This window comes from Lonchura striata, chromosome 4 (assembly GCF_046129695.1).
Source record: "Lonchura striata isolate bLonStr1 chromosome 4, bLonStr1.mat, whole genome shotgun sequence".
NCBI classification, from domain to species: domain Eukaryota; kingdom Metazoa; phylum Chordata; class Aves; order Passeriformes; family Estrildidae; genus Lonchura; species Lonchura striata.
This window is the reverse complement of record NC_134606.1, coordinates 67,135,125-67,154,105: the sequence shown is the minus strand read 5'-3', so window position 1 is coordinate 67,154,105 and position 18,981 is coordinate 67,135,125. Positions and strand designations below refer to the sequence as shown.

Here is an 18,981-nt window from a genome sequence, read left to right as displayed (position 1 = left end):
AAAGAGGATTGATAGTATGACCTATGCAGCTGGTGACAAGCTTGGTATTATGTTGAAGCTTTTTTTAAATTATTGGATATAGCCACTTTTTAAGAAATCTTGCATGTATATTTATACTGTTAGTTTTTAAAGTAGAAAAGTGTAAGCTGATGTTTTGTAGAAGCAGCTGAATGCATTGGTCTTCCTGGCAGGTTTGGCTGAGTTGTGTTGGTGAGTGTGTGTTTTGGTTTTGTTGCAGTTATCCTGGAGAGGATGGTCTGGGCAGGAGAAAAAGGCTCTCTGCAAACCTAGCAAACAAAAGTACCTTGTAGCTGGGCTTTGTTTCAGAGCTGGATCTACACACATCCTTTTCTTATGCAGCCTTGGAAATTGCACCGCTCCTTTGCTGTTAATGACAAGGTTATTTAAATATGCCAACGTAATCTGGACTCTTAAATCATGGTAGCCTTGCACAGCACAGCGTGATCCCTTCTGTTCCCGGAGAAATCTTGGAAGTTTTATGGAAGAAATTGCCCCTTCAAGGCAAATTAATAAAACACTTTACTCTGTGAACTTCATCCTAACATGAGCACTGTGTGAGCAGTGCTCCAAGCAGTGTCCAACTAGAGTCACCCTTGAAAACTGGAATCTGAAGGATCATCAGCCTGCCTGGGTCACTTTGTTGGATGCATGGCATTGCTGGTAAATTTGTTTCTTCCAGAATAGAAAAGAAAAAGAAAATTGAGGCTTTTTGAGGGTGTGTATTAGATAAACTTTTGTCTGATAGTTCCTATTTATTGATATTCTGTGGTCAATATCACCGTTAGAGTTTGAAAATCACCTATCCAATCTCTGTAGTATGTTGAGATCTTCAAATATAGACGTTTCAATATTTGCAAAATAGTACCTATTTCACTTGGGTTAAATTTAAATTGGATTAATAATGGGGAAGCACAGCAAAATCTACCAGCAACAACTACTTGGAGCAGTGTCTTGGTTTGAAAAGACAGGTGTCTGCTAAAGAAGGCAGAAGCCTCCCCTGAAACGGAAAATGTAAACCCCTTCCCTCCAAATCATTATAATTTTAAAATTAAAAGGCTCTCGGTTTAAAATATGGGAATAACAGTTCTTGTCGTAGTTTCATACGGAAAGAGAATTTTTTCCGGAAGGACGAGGTCAATTTAGATATTAACCAATTGAAGGTGGACACACCTCTGGGAATATAGAGGGGTTAAAAGCAGAATTCCCAGGGGAACTCGCTCTCTTTAGTTCCGGTCAGCGTGCAGTGCAGCCTCCCCCGCCTGGCCCGTGGCTGGGTGGGGAGGGGAAGGCCCATGGCCTGATGGAGGTGAGGCCGAAGGGTGGAGGGACTGAAACCAGGCTGGCCCCTGCAGATGGAAGGGTGGAAGAAACCTAAGATGTCTCCGTCCCCCCGCAGAGAAACACAAGATACACAAGAAACACATAGAAACACAAAATGTAGAGCTGTATTTTCTTCAAGAGTCTGTGGCACAAGAGACTCCTGCCTCCCTCGAAGGGCTGAGTATCGATTGTTTAGAAGGTAAAAACCTGATTGGGGTCTAGATTGTGTCTCACTGTAGTTTGTTAGAGTTAGGTGGTAGGAAGATGACTGCTTTGCAAGGTTTCAATTTGATCTTTGTGTATTTTTTCTTTCCCTTTTTTCCTTTCTCTTTTCTTTTGTAGTAGTAGCTTAATAAAGTTTTTTTTCTGTTATTAAGCTTAGGCCTATTTTGCTCTGCTCTAAATTCCACTTCACAGCATTCAAGGGAGGGATCACATTTTCATGGGAGCACTGGCATTGTGCCAGTGTCAAACCATGACATTTTTGGTTCCCTGACCGGGAAAAATAAAATAAAATCAAATAAGACAAGATAAGATAGTGATAACATAAAAGCTGTAAGATGAAATCAAAGAAGAATAAAAGCAAAGCTTGTGTTAAGTTTTGAAATAAATTAGGGTAGAAATTTAGTATAAGTTGCTGTTTCATATAGAATGTGTTAAATGTAATTTTGATACTGATTTTTTTTTTTTTTTGTAATCAGTGTTCTCCGAAGCAAAGGGTAGAGTGTCGTAGTTTGACACGGAAAGAGAATTTTTTCCAGAAGGAAGAGATCAATTTAGATATTAACCAATTGAAGGTGGACACGCCTCTGGGAATATAGAGGGGTTAAAAGCAGAATTCCCAGGGGAACTCGCTCTCTTTAGTTCTGGTTAGTGTGTAGTGCAGCCTACCCCGCCCAGCCCGTGGCTGGGTGGGGAGGGGAAGGCCCATGGCCTGACGGAGGTAAGGCCGAAGGGTGGAGGGACTGGAACTGGGCTGGCCCCTGCAGATGGAAGGGTGGAAGAAATCTAAGATGTCTCCGTTCCCCCCCCGCCAGAGTTTCTCTCCCGAGAGAGAGAGAGAAAGAGACAGCGGCAGCTTTGTCAGCAATTCCACTGTCAGGAAGGAGGAGCGGGGGGAGCTGCAAGGTGCCCAGTGCGTGGGAGTTGCCGGAGTCTGGGCATCGAGCCATCTGTGGGGAGTTTGAACTTTTAACCCTTTCTTGAGAAATGAAAGCTTTGTGAATTTTTCCTTCCCCTCCTCAGTTTAAAAGAGAGGAAGAGAGACACCTTAGACCCTGGTATGTTAGAAGGAGAAATTCTAGATGGGAGGGGGACAAGGAGTGGCTTTTGACTGGACTTTTCCGTGTTAGCCACAAACTGAACTAATCTTCTTTTAAGAGAGACTGTATTTTGAGAAAATGCCAGTGAGTCAAGAGACCTGTTTCAGCTGGGAAGACACAGAAGTGAACAGAGAAAAAAGTTAGAGGGTTTGTGGTGGCGCCCCCTGTCTTTAAAGGAAAGAGAAGAGAAGAAGATCTCTGTTTTTAAACCCTCAGCTCTAGGGGAAATGGGAAAATAGGGGGGACAGTGGACCCAAACAATGAAAAACTGAACTGTTGTTTTTCTCCTCTCTTGGCAGGGCATCCTTGAAAGGAAAAATCCTAAAAGCAGTCTGTCCATCTATGCATTGGTGGTGAGAGCACTGTGCATAGAAAAGAGAAGGTCACTATAGCAAACTTTTCTCCAGGCGGTGCCATGTGTGACATAGAAACACAAGATGTAGATCTGTATTGAAGAGTCTGTGGCACAAGAGAGACTCCTGCCTCCCTCGAAGGCGCTGAGTATCGATTGTTTAGAAGGTAAAAACCTGATTGGGGTCTAGATTGTATCTCACTGTAGTTTGTTAGAGTTTGGTGGTAGGAAGAGGAATGCTTTGCAAGGTTTTCATTTCATCTTTGTGTATTTTTTCTTTCCTTTTTTTCCTTTCTCTTTTCTTTTGTAGTAGTAGCTTAATAAAGTTTTATTTCTGTTATTAAGCTTAGGCCTGTTTTGCTCTGCTCTAAATTCCACTTCACAGCATTCAAGGGAGGGATCACATTTTCATGGGAGCATTGGCATTGTGCCAGTGTCAAACCATAACAGTTCTTTACTAGGAAAACTCAAAAATACAAATGTAATAGGACAAAGCTCAACAAAAAGAAACGAGTGAGAGAGTCAGAATAAGACCTGACACCCTGTGGGTCAGGGTGGTGGCAGCATCCCATTAAATGGTGGCTGCAGTGCTCCTGCAGTGCCAGCTGTGCTTCTGCTGGAGCAGGGATCCTGTAGAAAGGTGGAGTTTTCTTCTGAAGGCCCAGTAGTGGTATAGATGGGCCTGGTCTTCCTCTGGGAATCCAGTGGCAAAGAAAGCTGCACCTCCGGGAATCCAGTTGGGAGAAAGGTTGCCCTGGTGTCCCAAAATCTCTGATTATACCCAGTTAGGAATACTTGGTTCCTCCCCCTGAGCCGAAGATCTCCCAGTGAGATGATATAATTTTATCAGCCATGCAGGGCCATTCCATGGCCCATTACCAGCAGATTTCTCCCCAGAGAGAGTATTGGTTTGTAGAAGAGATAAAGAAAACTGCCCAATGAACAGAAGATAACTGCCACACCTCCAACAGGTGGCAGAGAGAATACACACATTGCCTTGCAATCTAGGACAAGGAATAACCAAGCAGTTTGGTTGGATTATTGTAGGAAGAAAAGTTACAAATGCTCACTTGAAGAGGGCAGAAGATGCTGAACAACTTCCAGCTTGCTTTAGATCTACCTAAAGAAAAAAAATACATCCCAGGGTTGTGGTGTATAACATTTCTGGATTGTTCGTGTTCAATTTATGGATGGAATGGAGTGGGGAGAGGGGGAACTTGCAATACCTCTGGGAAGGGAGGATGCTTTCACTCCCGGAAAACCTCTGCCACGAATGGCATTCCTGAGATCAGGGCTCCACCTTTTCAGCGTAAGGGTGGTTGTGATGGAATGGGATTGCTTGGTTCCAGTTTTGCTCTGACAGTGGGAATGAGAGCAGGAGAATGCGCTGTTGCCTCGCAGAGGCAGCCACACTATTTTCTGAAGGTGGCACAGGTTTAGTAGATGGCACCTGCCACAGGCGGGCAGCTGGGTGCTTTCCTGTGACTGGTTACTGCGCTTTCCATTACCATCGGTTGTTTTTAAGGCAGCAGAAGATATTTTTGGGGGGTAAAATGAGACCAGCACTGTGGGAATGACTCTGGCATCTCAACATTTCCTGTGGGCTCCATGCACATGACTTAGGATGATGCAGACCAAGCTGGTCAAGTGCCTAGCCCTGCCTCCCATTTCATAGGAAGAAATAAAAAAGAGCTCAGCAGGGCTCAACCTGAAATGATATTTTGTAGCTTCTGGCTCTCCTCAGAGTTCTGCTAAGAGAGGAACGTCTCTGTCCCGGAAACCAAATAACCCTTGGAATTCACACATGGACCTGTGTGTTGCTTCAAGAGACACCAAGAAGCCCTGCCACTTTGCAAGGGCAGCTGTTGTTCCGCTGCTGAATTTCTTGGCTGGGCAAAGCCCCTCCTGCCCGCACTAGGGCCTGAGCTTGAAGATATAAAGAACCAGCCGGGAGGGCAGGCATGGAAAGCTTGACAAAGTCTGAAGGCAGCACTCTGATTCCCCCTTTTCCCAAGACGTTTCTTTAGCTGAAGTTGCTGAAAAGAACCAGCCCCTTGACACACCACAATGGGTTTGCTGTTTTATTTTTCGGGTTCTCAGTCCTGCGTGGAACTCGGAAAGTGGGTGCTGCAGAGGCTCCGGCAAGGCATCAAAAGCGCCGGCCCTGCACCCAAGGGTGGCATGAGATCTCCTCCAGCTCCGGCCTGTCCGCAGGGTGCTTGGCCAAACACCATCGGATCAGGTGCTGGAGCTCTGGGGAGAGAAGGCAGAAAGCGCCGGTCACCGGCAGAGTCTCCTGCCCAGCTGCCCCCGTCGCCCGCGGGGCCCGGGCCATGTTGTGCCGGGCTCTGGGCCGTGCCGGGCTCCCGACCGGCTCTGCCCCACGCAGGAGAGCGGCACGGCGGGACACGGCCGCCTCCTCCGGCCGCCCGTGCCGCGCTGACCCCGTCGGCACGGGCCCCTCCTGCGGCCGGCCCTGGAGGGCAGATCCACGTCCCGCGGAGCTGGTGAGGGCCGCGCCGAGCTGCGCGCCGCCAGCTGCCAAAGCCCGCCGGCTTGAGGCCGGACACCCACCTGGAGAGAGCTGCTGCCGGAAGACGAGCTTGCCCAGCACGATGTCAGGCTCATCCTGGAAGGGGAGGCTCCCGCAGACCATGACGTACAGCAGCACGCCCAGGGACCAGATGGTGGCCGCGTGGCCGTGGTAGCAGCCGAGCCAGATCCACTCGGGCGGGCTGTACACGCGCGTTCCTAGGGGAGACAGGCGGCGCTGGCCGGGCGCAGGCTGCTGCCTTCCAGAGCCTGGCGCCGGCCTCCTGGCCGAGGCAGGGGCTGCAGCCGTGGCCACAGCTTCCCCCCGAGGCCACCCCGCGTCCCCCAGCCAGCTGGCCAAAGGCACGAAACCATTCCGCAAGGCCAAGAAGGCCAGCGGAGCAGCCCAGGCCATCGTGGGCCCGCTGAGCCCAGGGGCTGGGAGCCGCTTTTGCCCCCCCTCTGTCGGCAGGGCCGGCAGCCGGCTCCTGGGGCTCGGCATCCGCCCCGTTCCTAAAGGCGGCCGGCTGCAGGACGCAGCCCGCAGCCCAGGAGGGAACGGGGCCGTGCGGTGCCTGGCACCGGGAGCAGGGCCCAGGCCATGGGCTCACCGGCAAAGCCTGTGAAGGCCCGCTCCTGGAGGAAGGTGCCGCAGCCGAAGTCAATGAGCTTCAGGTGGCCGCTCTCCGGGTTCACCAGGAGGTTCTCTGGCTTGATGTCCCGGTGCAGGACGCCGCAGGCGGTGCAGTGCCGCACGGCCTCCAGCACCTGGCAGAAAAGCCAGCGCGCCTGCTCCTCGCACAGGCAGCCCTGCTCCTGCAGGAGCTGCAGGAGATCCTGCGATGCCTCCGGACGCTCCAGCACTAGCACAAAGCTGTCCGGCAGCTCAAACCAATCGAGGAGCTGGATGATATTCTGGCATCCAGAGCCCACCTTCTCCATGAGCACCACCTCCAGGGGCACGCGGGTGCCGTCGGGCTGTGAGCAGGAGAAAGTCAGTGCCTGCAGCAGCCTGCTGCTGCTGCTGCTGCTGCTGCAGCAGCCCTGGGGCTGCGCTGCGCCCTGCCCGGGATGCCCCAGTGCCCCCTGGCGCAGCCTCCCAGGCGCTTGCGCTTCCTCCCGCCCGGGGGATGCTCGGGGGTGCCGCTGCCCGGCCCCAGCTCCGCTCTCCGGTGTGCCCAGGCCCGCGGGGCTGCGGCTCCGCACGCTGAGCCCGCCCCGGGATTCTCCCTGCCCGCCACGCCCCGCTCTGTCCCGCTGGCCCCGTTCACTCACCAGCTCGTCCCACTGCAGGACGCTCTCCCGGGCCACGCGTTTGATGGCCACCTGCGAGCCACGGAGAGAGGAGGGCTGAGCTCCAGCCCTGCCGCTCCCCGCCGCTGCCCCTCCTGCCCCGCCCGGCCGTGGCGGCCACTCACCGGGCTCCCGTCCGAGAGGCGGATGCCCGAGTAGACGGTGCTGAAGCCGCCGCTGCCCAGCTGCGGGCCCCACAGGTACAGCTCCTGCCGCTGCCTCTGTTGCCCTGCGGCCGAGAGAAGCCATCAGCCTTGCGCCCAGAACCCCCCGCAAGTGCCCGCGAGTGAAGCGGGCCGGGCCCCCGCGGCCGCCGCGCTCTCACCTGCTTCCTGCTGCGCGCCGGGCAGCGGCCACCGCCCTGCAGCCGCCGGGCTGGCGAGCGGCAGAGCCGGGCCGGGGCAGCGCGCACAGGCGGCTGCGGCAGCCCCGGGGCAGCGGGGCAGGGCGGCACCGTCGCTGTCCCCGGCGGCGTGGGCTGGGCTCTGCTCCTGACGACGGCCGGGGCTGCAGCCCGACCCTTGGCACAGGGGGATGCCAGGAGCGGCTGCAAGGCAGACAGGGCTTTTTCAAACCGTGCCGTCGGAGGCACTGGAAACAGCCGGCGACTAGGCTGCTCGCAGGGGCCCTGGCCTGGCCTGGCCGCGCCCCTCCAGAGCCCCGGGGGAGCCGCAGGCAGCTCCTCGGGAGATCTCACCTGCTACTAGAAAGGCCTTGGCGGCACTCGAGGGCTGTCTTGGGGCAGCTTCCTGCAGATGGAGGAACCTCCGTGCTGTCTGGAGGCTCGTCTCCACCACCAGGCTGGGGCTGTTGCTGGCGGGCAGAACCAGAAGAGCGTCCTGGCTGTCCTGGCTGCTGTGGGATGCCCACTGCTGGCTGCAGGAGGCTTGCTGCCCCAGCAGCTGATCCTGAGCAGGCTCCCCTGCACCGGTCTGGGCTCCCAGTTGGACTTCTGCGCTTTCCCTTGCCATGTCAAGGGTCAGGATGGCGCCTGTGTTGTTGAAGTCCCAGAGTCCAAGGGAGCTGGGAGACCTGTCCACGGGCTCTGCTCCTTCTGCAGGCTGACAGGTCTCACTGAGCCTCTGCAAGGGATGCAGGCTGTCAGAGATAGCAGAGGCCCCTGGCTGGATGCAGGGTCTCTGACAGCCTGAGCTTCCTGCATGAATGGTGATGTCTCTCCCCTGCTGTGCCATCCTTGCAGGCCTTGAGGCTCTCCCAGGGATGGAGAAACTTGCTGGGAGCAGCCTCTGGACGGGATGGAGGCTTCTGGAGGAGCTGGCTAAGCCACAGCAGGGCAGGTGGCCTTGGTTCTGCAGCTCCTCCAGTTCATTCCACAACTCCTGCCACATCCCAGAGTAGAGCGGCTCACGTGTCCCGTTGCCATCCCCGAGGTGCAGCATCAGTTCCTGCAGCTCCCGGGCCTCTGCCAGGCAGGGGCCGCAGCTGCAGGGGCTGCCCAGGGGGCTGGCGGGAGCACGTGGCCGCTTGCCAGGAGTCGCCCGAGGCCTGGGGAACCTGGGAGCCGCAGGGGCTCCTCGCTTCCTCCGTGAGCCTCTGGGCTGGACCCTGGGGCGCTTCCTCCACTTCCCTCTCCGTGTCCGCCGGCCCCGCGGTTGCCGGTGGCCAAAGGCCCACCAGACAGCGACGGCGGCCAGCAGCAGGAGAAGCACGGTCAGCAGGACGTCACCGTCACCCATGGCTCCGGCACGTCCCGTCGCGACTGCACTGGCAGCTGCGGGCGCTGGCCCGTCTCACACAGCCACAGCGCGGTGATGTCACAGCGATGTCACAGTGCTGCGGCCAGCACAGCCCTGGGACATCACAGCCCTGCCTCACGCCAGCGCTCTGCCCCTTTGTGCAGTCACAGCCCTGCCTCGGCCCCGCCCTCCGCAGTGCCCCAGGAGGGATGAGGGGGCTCCCTAGGGGCACTTGCCAGCTCTCTGGAGCAGAGAGGGTGGAAGATTCTTCTTTACGTAGGACACAGGGATGAGGAGGGGAATGTTGATGGTCTCACCTCTTTGCTGGCAGAGCACGGGACATGGATTGTCCAATGTGACACTGCAAAGTCCTTGAGGAGGGCAAGCCCCACTCAGCAACATCCAAGACATCTGTGTGCTATCCACCACATTCCCGTCCTGAATCCAAACCCAGCTCTTTGCCGCTCCCTGGGAAGAAAATGGATCCTATCCTACTGAAGCCAGTACATCTGCCCATTCTTCACCCAGCACACCATTTCTGTGTGTCACACAGCTGGACACCTGCTCCAGGTGTATTCTGTGAGGGACAGGATCAAAACTCCACTTAAAACCCTGAAATAGAACCTGCTTTTCCTTCCCATCATCCATGAGACCAGGCCAGGACATCGCTGCTGTTTCTGTGCTGCTGGAACTCCAGTGGTGTGAGCTCCAGTCGAGGGATCTGTGACCTGTGGATGAGCCCAGACAGGAGCAGGCATCCGTGGCTGGGAATAAGCCCATGGCAGAGCAGGAATCTCTCAGAGTACCTGTGGCCATGGTTGTTTCCATGGCCAAGAAGGGATTGTGGCCCAGGGATAAACCTGAAGCCTCTGTGGCTGTGGATTAGGCCATGCTCAGCAGGTAGCCCTCGAAACATCAGTGCCTGTGCCTGGGGTCGTGCTGGAGCACCTGAGAGCCATGACCATGGAAGAACCTTTGGCAGAGCAGTTACAGCCTTGGGGGTGCTGCAGCCGTGGTTCAGGCCACATCCTTTTCTTTAGTGGGGATGGAAAACTTCATTGCCTATACTTTGTATAAAATCATGTTTGTAAAAATGTAAGGTTCTAAATTCTTAGGTTCAGGACAAATAAAACACTGCTAATTTTCCTTCAGCTATTTCGTTACTTGTTCCATGGTTATCTTTAAGAGTGAATAAAGGATACAAAAGGCGCTCTTAAAAATGAATTTCAAGAGCTCCTTGGAATTTTGTTTTCAAAGGAGAATGAAATAAAGAGGATTGATAGTAGGACCTATGCAGCTGGTGACAAGCTTGGTATTATGTTTAAGCTTTTTTTAAATTATTGGATATAGCCACTTTTTAAGAAATCTTGCATGTAAATATACTGTTAGTTTTTAAAGTAGAAAAGTGTAAGCTGATGTTTCGTAGAAGCAGCTGAATGCATTGGTCTTCCTGGCAGGTTTGGCTGAGTTGTGTTGGTGAGTGTGTGTTTTGGTTTTGTTGCAGTTATCCTGGAGAGGATGGTCTGGGCAGGAGAAAAAGGCTCTCTGCAAACCTAGCAAACAAAAGTACCTTGTAGCTGGGCTTTGTTTCAGAGCTGGATCTACACACATCCTTTTCTTACGCAGCCTTGGAAATTGCACCGCTCCTTTGCTGTTAATGACAAGGTTATTTAAATATGCCAAGGTAATCTGGACTCTTAAATCATGGTAGCCTTGCACAGCACAGCGTGATCCCTTCTGTTCCCGGAGAAATCTTGGAAGTTTTATGGAAGAAATTGCCCCTTCAAGGCAAATTAATAAAACACTTTATTCTGTGAACTTCATCCTAACATGAGCACTGTGTGAGCAGTGCTCCAAGCAGTGTCCAACTAGAGTCACCCTTGAAAACTGGAATCTGAAGGATCATCAGCCTGCCTGGGTTACTTTGTTGGATGCATGGCATTGCTGGTAAATTTGTTTCTTCCAGAATAGAAAAGAAAAAGAAAATTGAGGCTTTTTGAGGGTGTGTATTAGATAAACTTTTGTCTGATAGTTCCTATTTATTGATATTCTGTGGTCAATATCACCGTTAGAGTTTGAAAATCACCTATCCAATCTCTGTAGTATGTTGAGAACTTCAAATATAGACGTTTCAATATTTGCAAAATAGTACTTATTTCACTTGGCTTAAATTTAAATTGGGTTAATAATGGGGAAGCACAGCAAAATCTACCAGCAACAACTACTTGGAGCAGTGTCTGGGTTTGAAAAGACAGGTGTCTGCTAAAGAAGGCAGAAGCCTCCCCTGAAACGGAAAATGTAAACCCCTTCCCTCCAAATCATTATAATTTTAAAATTAAAAGGCTCTCGGGTGAAAATATGGGAATAACAGTTCTTGTCGTAGTTTCATACGGAAAGAGAATTTTTTCCGGAAGGAAGAGGTCAATTTAGATATTAACCAATTGAAGGTGGACACACCTCTGGGAATATAGAGGGGTTAAAAGCAGAATTCCCAGGGGAACTCGCTCTCTTTAGTTCCGGTCAGCGTGCAGTGCAGCCTCCCCCGCCCGGCCCGTGGCTGGGTGGGGAGGGGAAGGCCCATGGCCTGACGGAGGTAAGGCCAAAGGGTGGAGGGACTGAAACTGGGCTGGCCCCTGCAGATGGAAGGGTGGAAGAAATCTAAGATGTCTCCGTCCCCCCCCGCCCCCCCCAGAGAAACACAAGATACACAAGAAACACATAGAAACACAAGATGTAGAGCTGTATTTTCTTCAAGAGTCTGTGCCACAAGAGACTCCTGCCTCCCTCGAAGGGCTGAGTATCGATTGTTTAGAAGGTAAAAACCTGACTGGGGTCTAGATTGTGTCTCACTGTAGTTTGTTAGAGTTGGGTGGTAGGAAGATGAATGCTTTGCAAGGTTTTCATTTGATCTTTGTGTATTTTTTCTTTCCCTTTTTTCCTTTCTCTTTTCTTTTGTAGTAGTAGCTTAATAAAGTTTTTTTTCTCTTATTAAGCTTAGGCCTGTTTTGCACTGTTCTAAATTCCACTTCATAGCATTCAAGGGAGGGATCACATTTTCATGGGAGCACTGGCATTGTGCCAGTGTCAAACCATGACATTTTTGGTTCCCTGACCGGGAAAAATAAAATAAAATCATATAAGACAAGATAAGATAGTGATAACATAAAAGCTGTAAGATGAAATCAAAGAAGAATAAAAGCAAAGCATGTGTTAAATTTTGAAATAAATTAGGGTAGAAATTTAGTATGAGTTGCTGTTTCATATAGAATGTGTTAAATGTAATTTTGATACTGATTTTTTTTTTTTCTTTTTTTGTAATCAGTGTTCTCTGAAGCAAAGGGTAGAGTGTCATAGTTTGACACGGAAAGAGAATTTTTTCCAGAAGGAAGAGCTCAATTTAGATATTAACCAATTGAAGGTGGACACGCCTCTGAGAACACAGAGGGGTTAAAAGCAGAATTCCCAGGGGAACTCGCTCTCTTTAGTTCCGGTCAGCGTGCAGTGCAGCCTCCCCCGCCCGGCCCGTGGCTGGGTGGGGAGGGGAAGGCCCATGGCCTGACGGAGGTAAGGCCGAAGGGTGGAGGGACTGGAACCGGGCTGGCCCCTGCAGATGGAAGGGTGGAAGAAATCTAAGATGTCTCTGTCCCCCGCCGCCCAGAGTTTCTCTCCCGAGAGAGAGAGAGAAAGAGACATCGGCAGTTTTGTCAGCAATTCCACCGTGAGGAAGGAGGAGCGGGGGGAGCTGCAAGGTGCCCAGTGCGTGGGAGTTGCCGGAGTCTGGGCATCGAGCCATCCGTGCGGAGTTTGAACTTTTGACCCTTTCTTGAGAAATGAAAGCTTTGTGAATTTTTCCTTCCCCTCCTCGGTTTGAAAGAGAGGAAGAGGACACCTTGGACCCTGGGATGTTGGAAGGAGAAATTCTAGATGGGAGGCGGACAAGGAGTGGCTTTTGACTGGACTTTTCCATGTTAGCCACAAACTGAACTAATCTTCTCTTTTAAGAAAGACTGTATTTTGAGAAAATGCCAGTGAGTCAAGAGACCTGCTTCAGCTGGGAAGACACAGAAGTGAACAGAGAAAAAAGTTAGAGGGTTTGTGGTGGCGCCCCCTGTCTTTAAAGGAAAGAGAAGAGAAGAAGATCTCTGTTTTTAAACCCTCAGCTCTAGGGGAAATGGGAAAATAGGGGGGACTGTGGTCCCAAAAAATGAAAAACTGAACTGTTGTTTTTCTTCCCTCTTGGCAGGGCATCCTTGAAAGGAAATATCCTAAAAGCAGTCTGTCCATCCATGCATTGGTGGTGAGAGCACTGTGCATAGAAAAGAAAAGGTCACTATAGCAAACTTTTCTCCGGGCGGTGCCATGTGTGACATAGAAACACAAGATGTAGATCTGTATTTTCTTCAAGAGTCTGTGCCACAAGAGAGGCTCCTGCCTCCCTCGAAGGGGCTGAGTATCGATCGTTTAGAAGGTAAAAACCTGATTGGGGTCTAGATTGTGTCTCACTGTAGTTTGTTAGAGTTGGGTGGTAGGAAGAGGAATGCTTTGCAAGGTTTTCATTTGATCTTTGTGTATTTTTTCTTTCCTTTTTTTCCTTTCTCTTTTCTTTTGTAGTAGTAGCTTAATAAAGTTTTTTTTTTCTGTTATCAAGCTTAGGCCTGTTTTGCTCTGCTCTAAATTCCACTTCACAGCATTCAAGGGAGGGATCACATTTTCATGGGAGCATTGGCATTGTGCCAGTGTCAAACCATAACAGTTCTTTACTAGGAAAACTCAAAAATACAAATGTAATAGGACAAAGCTCAACAAAAAGAAACGAGTGAGAGAGTCAGAATAAGACCTGACACCCTGTGGGTCAGGGTGGTGGCAGCATCCCATTAAATGGTGGCTGCAGTGCTCCTGCAGTTCCAGCTGTGCTTCTGCTGGAGCAGGGATCCTGTAGAAAGGTGGAGTTTTCTTCTGAAGGCCCAGTAGTGGTATAGATGGGCCTGGTCTTCCTCTGGGAATCCAGTGGCGAAGAAAGCTGCACCTCCGGGAATCCAGTTGGGAGAAAGGCTGCCCTGGTGTCCCAAAATCTCTGATTATACCCAGTTAGGAATACTTGGTTCCTCCCCCTGGGCAGAAGATCTCCCAGTGGGATGATGTAATTTTATCAGCCATGCAGGGCCACTCCATGGCCCATTACCAGCAGATTTCTCCCCAGAGGGAGTATTGGTTTGTAGAAGAGATAAAGAAAACTGCCCAATGAACAGAAGATAACTGCCACACCTCCAACAGGTGGCAGAGAGAATACACACATTGCCTTGCAATCTAGGACAAGGAGTAACCAAGCAGTTTGGTTGGATTATTGTAGGAAGAAAAGTTACAAATGCTCACTTGAAGAGGGCAGAAGATGCTGAACAACTTCCAGCTTGCTTTAGATCTACCTAAAGAAAAAAAATACATCCCAGGGTTGTGGTGTATAACATTTCTGGATTGTTAGTGTTCAATTTATGGATGGAATGGAGTGGGGAGAGGGGGAACTTGCAATACCTCTGGGAAGGGAGGATGCTTTCGCTCCCGGAAAACCTCTGCCACAAATGGCATTCCTGAGATCAGGGCTCCACCTTTTCAGCGTAAGGGTGGTTGTGATGGAATGGGATTGCTTGGTTCCAGTTTTGCTCTGACAGTGGGAATGAGAGCAGGAGAATGTGCTGTTGCCTCGCAGAGGCAGCCACACTATTTTCTGAAGGTGGCACAGGTTTAGTAGATGGCACCCTCCACAGGCAGGCAGCTGGGTGCTTTCCTGTGACTGGTTACTGCGCTTTCCATTACCATCGGTTGTTTTTAAGGCAGCAGAAGATATTTTTTGGGGGTAAAATGAGACCAGCACTGTGGGAATGACTCTGGCATCTCAACATTTCCTGTGGGCTCCATGCACATGACTTAGGATGGTGCAGACCAAGCTGGTCAAGTGCCTAGCCCTGCCTCCCATTTCATAGGAAGAAATAAAAAAGAGCTCAGCAGGGCTCAACCTGAAATGATATTTTGTAGCTTCCGGCTCTCCTCAGAGTTCTGGTAAGAGAGGAACGTCTCTGTCCCTGAAACCAAATAACCCCTGGAATGCACACATGGACCTGTGTGTCGCTTCAAGAGACACCAAGAAGCCCTGCCACTTTGCAAGAGCAGCTGTTGTTCCGCTGCTGAATTTCTTGGCTGGGCAAAGCCCCTCCTACCCGCACTACGGCCTGAGCTTGAAGATACAAAAAACCAGCCGGGAGGGCAGGCATGGAAAGCTTGACAAAGTCTGAAGGCAGCACTCTGATTCCCCCTTTTCCCAAGACGTTTCTTTAGCTGAAGTTGCTGACAAGGACCAGCCTTGACACACCACAATGGGTTGGTTGTTTTATTTTTCGGGTTCTCAGTCCTGCGTGGAACTCGGAAAGTGGGTGCTGCAGAGGCTCCGGCAAGGCATCAAAAATGCCGGCCCCGCACCCAAGGGTGGCATGAGATCTCCTCCAGCTCCGGCCTGTCCGCAGGGTGCTTGGCCAAACACCATCGGATCAGGTGCTGGAGCTCTGGGGAGAGAAGGCAGAAAGCGCCGGTCACCGGCAGAGTCTCCTGCCCAGCTGCCCCCGTCGCCCGCGGGGCCCGGGCCATGTTGTGCCGGGCTCTGGGCTGTGCCGGGCTCCCGACCGGCTCTGCCCCACGCAGGAGAGCGGCACGGCGGGACACGGCCGCCTCCTCCGGCCGCCCGTGCCGCGCTGACCCCGTCGGCACGGGCCCCTCCTTCGTCCGGCCCTGGAGGGCAGATCCACGTCCCGCGGAGCTGGTGAGGGCCGCGCCGAGCTGCGCGCCGCCAGCTGCCAAAGCCCGCCGGCTTGAGGCCGGACACCCACCTGGAGAGAGCTGCTGCCGGAAGACGAGCTTGCCCAGCACGATGTCAGGCTCATCCTGGAAGGGGAGGCTCCCGCAGACCATGACGTACAGCAGCACGCCCAGGGACCAGATGGTGGCCGCGTGGCCGTGGTAGCAGCCGAGCCAGATCCACTCGGGCGGGCTGTACACGCGCGTTCCTAGGGGAGACAGGCGGCGCTGGCCGGGCGCAGGCTGCTGCCTTCCAGAGCCTGGCGCCGGCCTCCTGGCCGAGGCAGGGGCTGCAGCCGTGGCCACAGATTCCCCCCGAGGCCACCCCGCGTCCCCCAGCCAGCTGGCCAAAGGCACGAAACCATTCCGCAAGGCCAAGAAGGCCAGCGGAGCAGCCCAGGCCCTCGTGGGCCCACTGAGCCCAGGGGCCGGGAGCCGCTTTTGCCCCCCCTCTGTCGGCAGGGCCTGCAGCCGGCTCCTGGGGCTCGGCATCCGCCCCGTTCCTAAAGGCGGCCGGCTGCAGGACGCAGCCCGCAGCCCAGGAGGGAACGGGGCCGTGCAGTGCCTGGCACCGGGAGCAGGGCCCAGGCCATGGGCTCACCGGCAAAGCCCGTGAAGGCCCGCTCCTGGAGGAAGGTGCCGCAGCCGAAGTCAATGAGCTTCAGGTGGCCGCTCTCCGGGTTCACCAGGAGGTTCTCTGGCTTGATGTCCCGGTGCAGGACGCCGCAGGCGGTGCAGTGCCGCACGGCCTCCAGCACCTGGCAGAAAAGCCAGCGCGCCTGCTCCTCGCACAGGCAGCCCTGCTCCTGCAGGAGCTGCAGGAGATCCTGCGATGCCTCCGGACGCTCCAGCACTAGCACAAAGCTGTCCGGCGGCTCAAACCAATCGAGGAGCTGGATGATATTCTGGCATCCAGAGCCCACCTTCTCCATGAGCACCACCTCCAGGGGCACGCGGGTGCCGTCGGGCTGTGAGCAGGAGAAAGTCAGTGCCTGCAGCAGCCTGCTGCTGCTGCTGCTGCTGCTGCAGCAGCCCTGGGGCTGCGCTGCGCCCTGCCCGGGATGCCCCAGTGCCCCCTGGCGCAGCCTCCCAGGCGCTTGCGCTTCCTCCCGCCCGGGGGATGCTCGGGGGTGCCGCTGCCCGGCCCCAGCTCCGCTCTCCGGTGTGCCCAGACCCGCGGGGCTGCGGCTCCGCACGCTGAGTTCGCCCCGGGATTCTCCCTGCCCGCCACGCCCCGCTCTGTCCCGCTGGCCCCGTTCACTCACCAGCTCGTCCCACTGCAGGACGCTCTCCCGGGCCACGCGTTTGATGGCCACCTGCGAGCCACGGAGAGAGGAGGGCTGAGCTCCAGCCCTGCCGCTCCCCGCCGCTGCCCCTCCTGCCCCGCCCGGCCGTGGCGGCCACTCACCGGGCTCCCGTCCGAGAGGCGGATGCCCGAGTAGACGGTGCTGAAGCCGCCGCTGCCCAGCTGCGGGCCCCACAGGTACAGCTCCTGCCGCTGCCTCTGTTGCCCTGCGGCCGAGAGAAGCCATCAGCCTTGCGCCCAGAACCCCCCGCAAGTGCCCGCGAGTGAAGCGGGCCGGGCCCCCGCGGCCGCCGCGCTCTCACCTGCTTCCTGCTGCGCGCCGGGCAGCGGCCACCGCCCTGCAGCCGCCGGGCTGGCGAGCGGCAGAGCCGGGCCGGGGCAGCGCGCACAGGCGGCTGCGGCAGCCCCGGGGCAGCGGGGCAGGGCGGCACCGTCGCTGTCCCCGGCGGCGTGGGCTGGGCTCTGCTCCTGACGACGGCCGGGGCTGCAGCCCGAGCCTTGGCACAGGGGGATGCCAGGAGCGGCTGCAAGGCAGACAGGGCTTTTTCAAACCGTGCCGTCGGAGGCACTGGAAACAGCCGGCGACTAGGCTGCTCGCAGGGGCCCTGGCCTGGCCTGGCCGCGCCCCTCCAGAGCCCCGGGGGAGCCGCAGGCAGCTCCTCGGGAGATCTCACCTGCTACTAGAAAGGCCTTGGCGGCACTCGAGGGCTGTCTTGGGGCAGCTTCCTGCAGATGGAGGAACCTCCGTGCTGTCTGGAGGCTCGTCTCCACCACCAGGCTGGGGCTGTTGCTGGCGGGCAGAACCAGAAGAGCGTCCTGGCTGTCCTGGCTGCTGTGGGATGCCCACTGCTGGCTGCAGGAGGCTTGCTGCCCCAGCAGCTGATCCTGAGCAGGCTCCCCTGCACCGGTCTGGGCTCCCAGTTGGACTTCTGCGCTTTCCCTTGCCATGTCAAGGGTCAGGATGGCGCCTGTGTTGTTGAAGTCCCAGAGTCCAAGGGAGCTGGGAGACCTGTCCACGGGCTCTGCTCCTTCTGCAGGCTGACAGGTCTCACTGAGCCTCTGCAAGGGATGCAGGCTGTCAGAGATAGCAGAGGCCCCTGGCTGGATGCAGGGTCTCTGACAGCCTGAGCTTCCTGCATGAATGGTGATGTCTCTCCCCTGCTGTGCCATCCTTGCAGGCCTTGAGGCTCTCCCAGGGATGGAGAAACTTGCTGGGAGCAGCCTCCGGACGGGATGGAGGCTTCTGGAGGAGCTGGCTAAGCCACAGCAGGGCAGGTGGCCTTGGTTCTGCAGCTCCTCCAGTTCATTCCACAACTCCTGCCACATCCCAGAGTAGAGCGGCTCACGTGTCCCGTTGCCATCCCCGAGGTGCAGCATCAGTTCCTGCAGCTCCCGGGCCTCTGCCAGGCAGGGGCCGCAGCTGCAGGGGCTGCCCAGGGGGCTGGCGGGAGCACGTGGCCGCTTGCCAGGAGTCGCCCGAGGCCTGGGGAACCTGGGAGCCGCAGGGGCTCCTCGCTTCCTCCGTGAGCCTCTGGGCTGGACCCTGGGGCGCTTCCTCCACTTCCCTCTCCGTGTCCGCCGGCCCCGCGGTTGCCGGTGGCCAAAGGCCCACCAGACAGCCACGGCGGCCAGCAGCAGGAGAAGCACGGTCAGCAGGACGTCACCGTCACCCATGGCTCCGGCACGTCCCGTCGCGACTGCACTGGCAGCTGCGGGCGCTGGCCCGTCTCACACAGCCACAGCGCGGTGATGTCACAGCGATGTCACAGTGCTGCGGCCAGCACAGCCCTGGGACATCACAGCCCTGCCTCACGCCAGCGCTCTGCCCCTTTGTGCAGTCACAGCCCTGCCTCGGCCCCGCCCTCCGCAGTGCCCCAGGAGGGATGAGGGGGCTCCCTAGGGGCACTTGCCAGCTCTCTGGAGCAGAGAGGGTGGAAGATTCTTCTTTACGTAGGACACAGGGATGAGGAGGGGAATGTTGATGGTCTCACCTCTTTGCTGGCAGAGCACGGGACATGGATTGTCCAATGTGACACTGCAAAGTCCTTGAGGAGGGCAAGCCCCACTCAGCAACATCCAAGACATCTGTGTGCTATCCACCACATTCCCGTCCTGAATCCAAACCCAGCTCTTTGCCGCTCCCTGGGAAGAAAATGGATCCTATCCTACTGAAGCCAGTACATCTGCCCATTCTTCACCCAGCACACCCTTTCTGTGTGTCACACAGCTGGACACCTGCTCCAGGTGTATTCTGTGAGGGACAGGATCAAAACTCCACTTAAAACCCTGAAATAG

General features: G+C 54.9%; 2 protein-coding genes across 2 annotated transcripts; both read right to left on the bottom strand.

Annotated features, from left to right (window-relative positions):
* Positions 1–5,164: 5,164 nt before the first annotated feature.
* LOC144246184 (serine/threonine-protein kinase pim-1-like) lies at positions 5,165–8,537 on the bottom strand. Its single transcript, XM_077782643.1, has 6 exons — positions 8,528–8,537; positions 6,966–7,069; positions 6,823–6,873; positions 6,159–6,525; positions 5,590–5,766; positions 5,165–5,268 (listed from the first exon to the last, which is right to left on the bottom strand). The coding sequence occupies exons 1-6, from the start codon at positions 8,535–8,537 to the stop codon at positions 5,165–5,167; spliced, it is 813 nt and encodes a 270-aa protein (XP_077638769.1).
* A 640-nt stretch (positions 8,538–9,177) lies between these two features.
* LOC144246183 (serine/threonine-protein kinase pim-1-like) lies at positions 9,178–18,360 on the bottom strand. The gene is made up of 6 exons (XM_077782642.1): positions 18,351–18,360; positions 16,789–16,892; positions 16,646–16,696; positions 15,982–16,348; positions 15,520–15,589; positions 9,178–9,265 (listed from the first exon to the last, which is right to left on the bottom strand). The coding sequence occupies exons 1-6, from the start codon at positions 18,358–18,360 to the stop codon at positions 9,178–9,180; spliced, it is 690 nt and encodes a 229-aa protein (XP_077638768.1).
* Between the last annotated feature and the right edge of the window lie 621 nt (positions 18,361–18,981).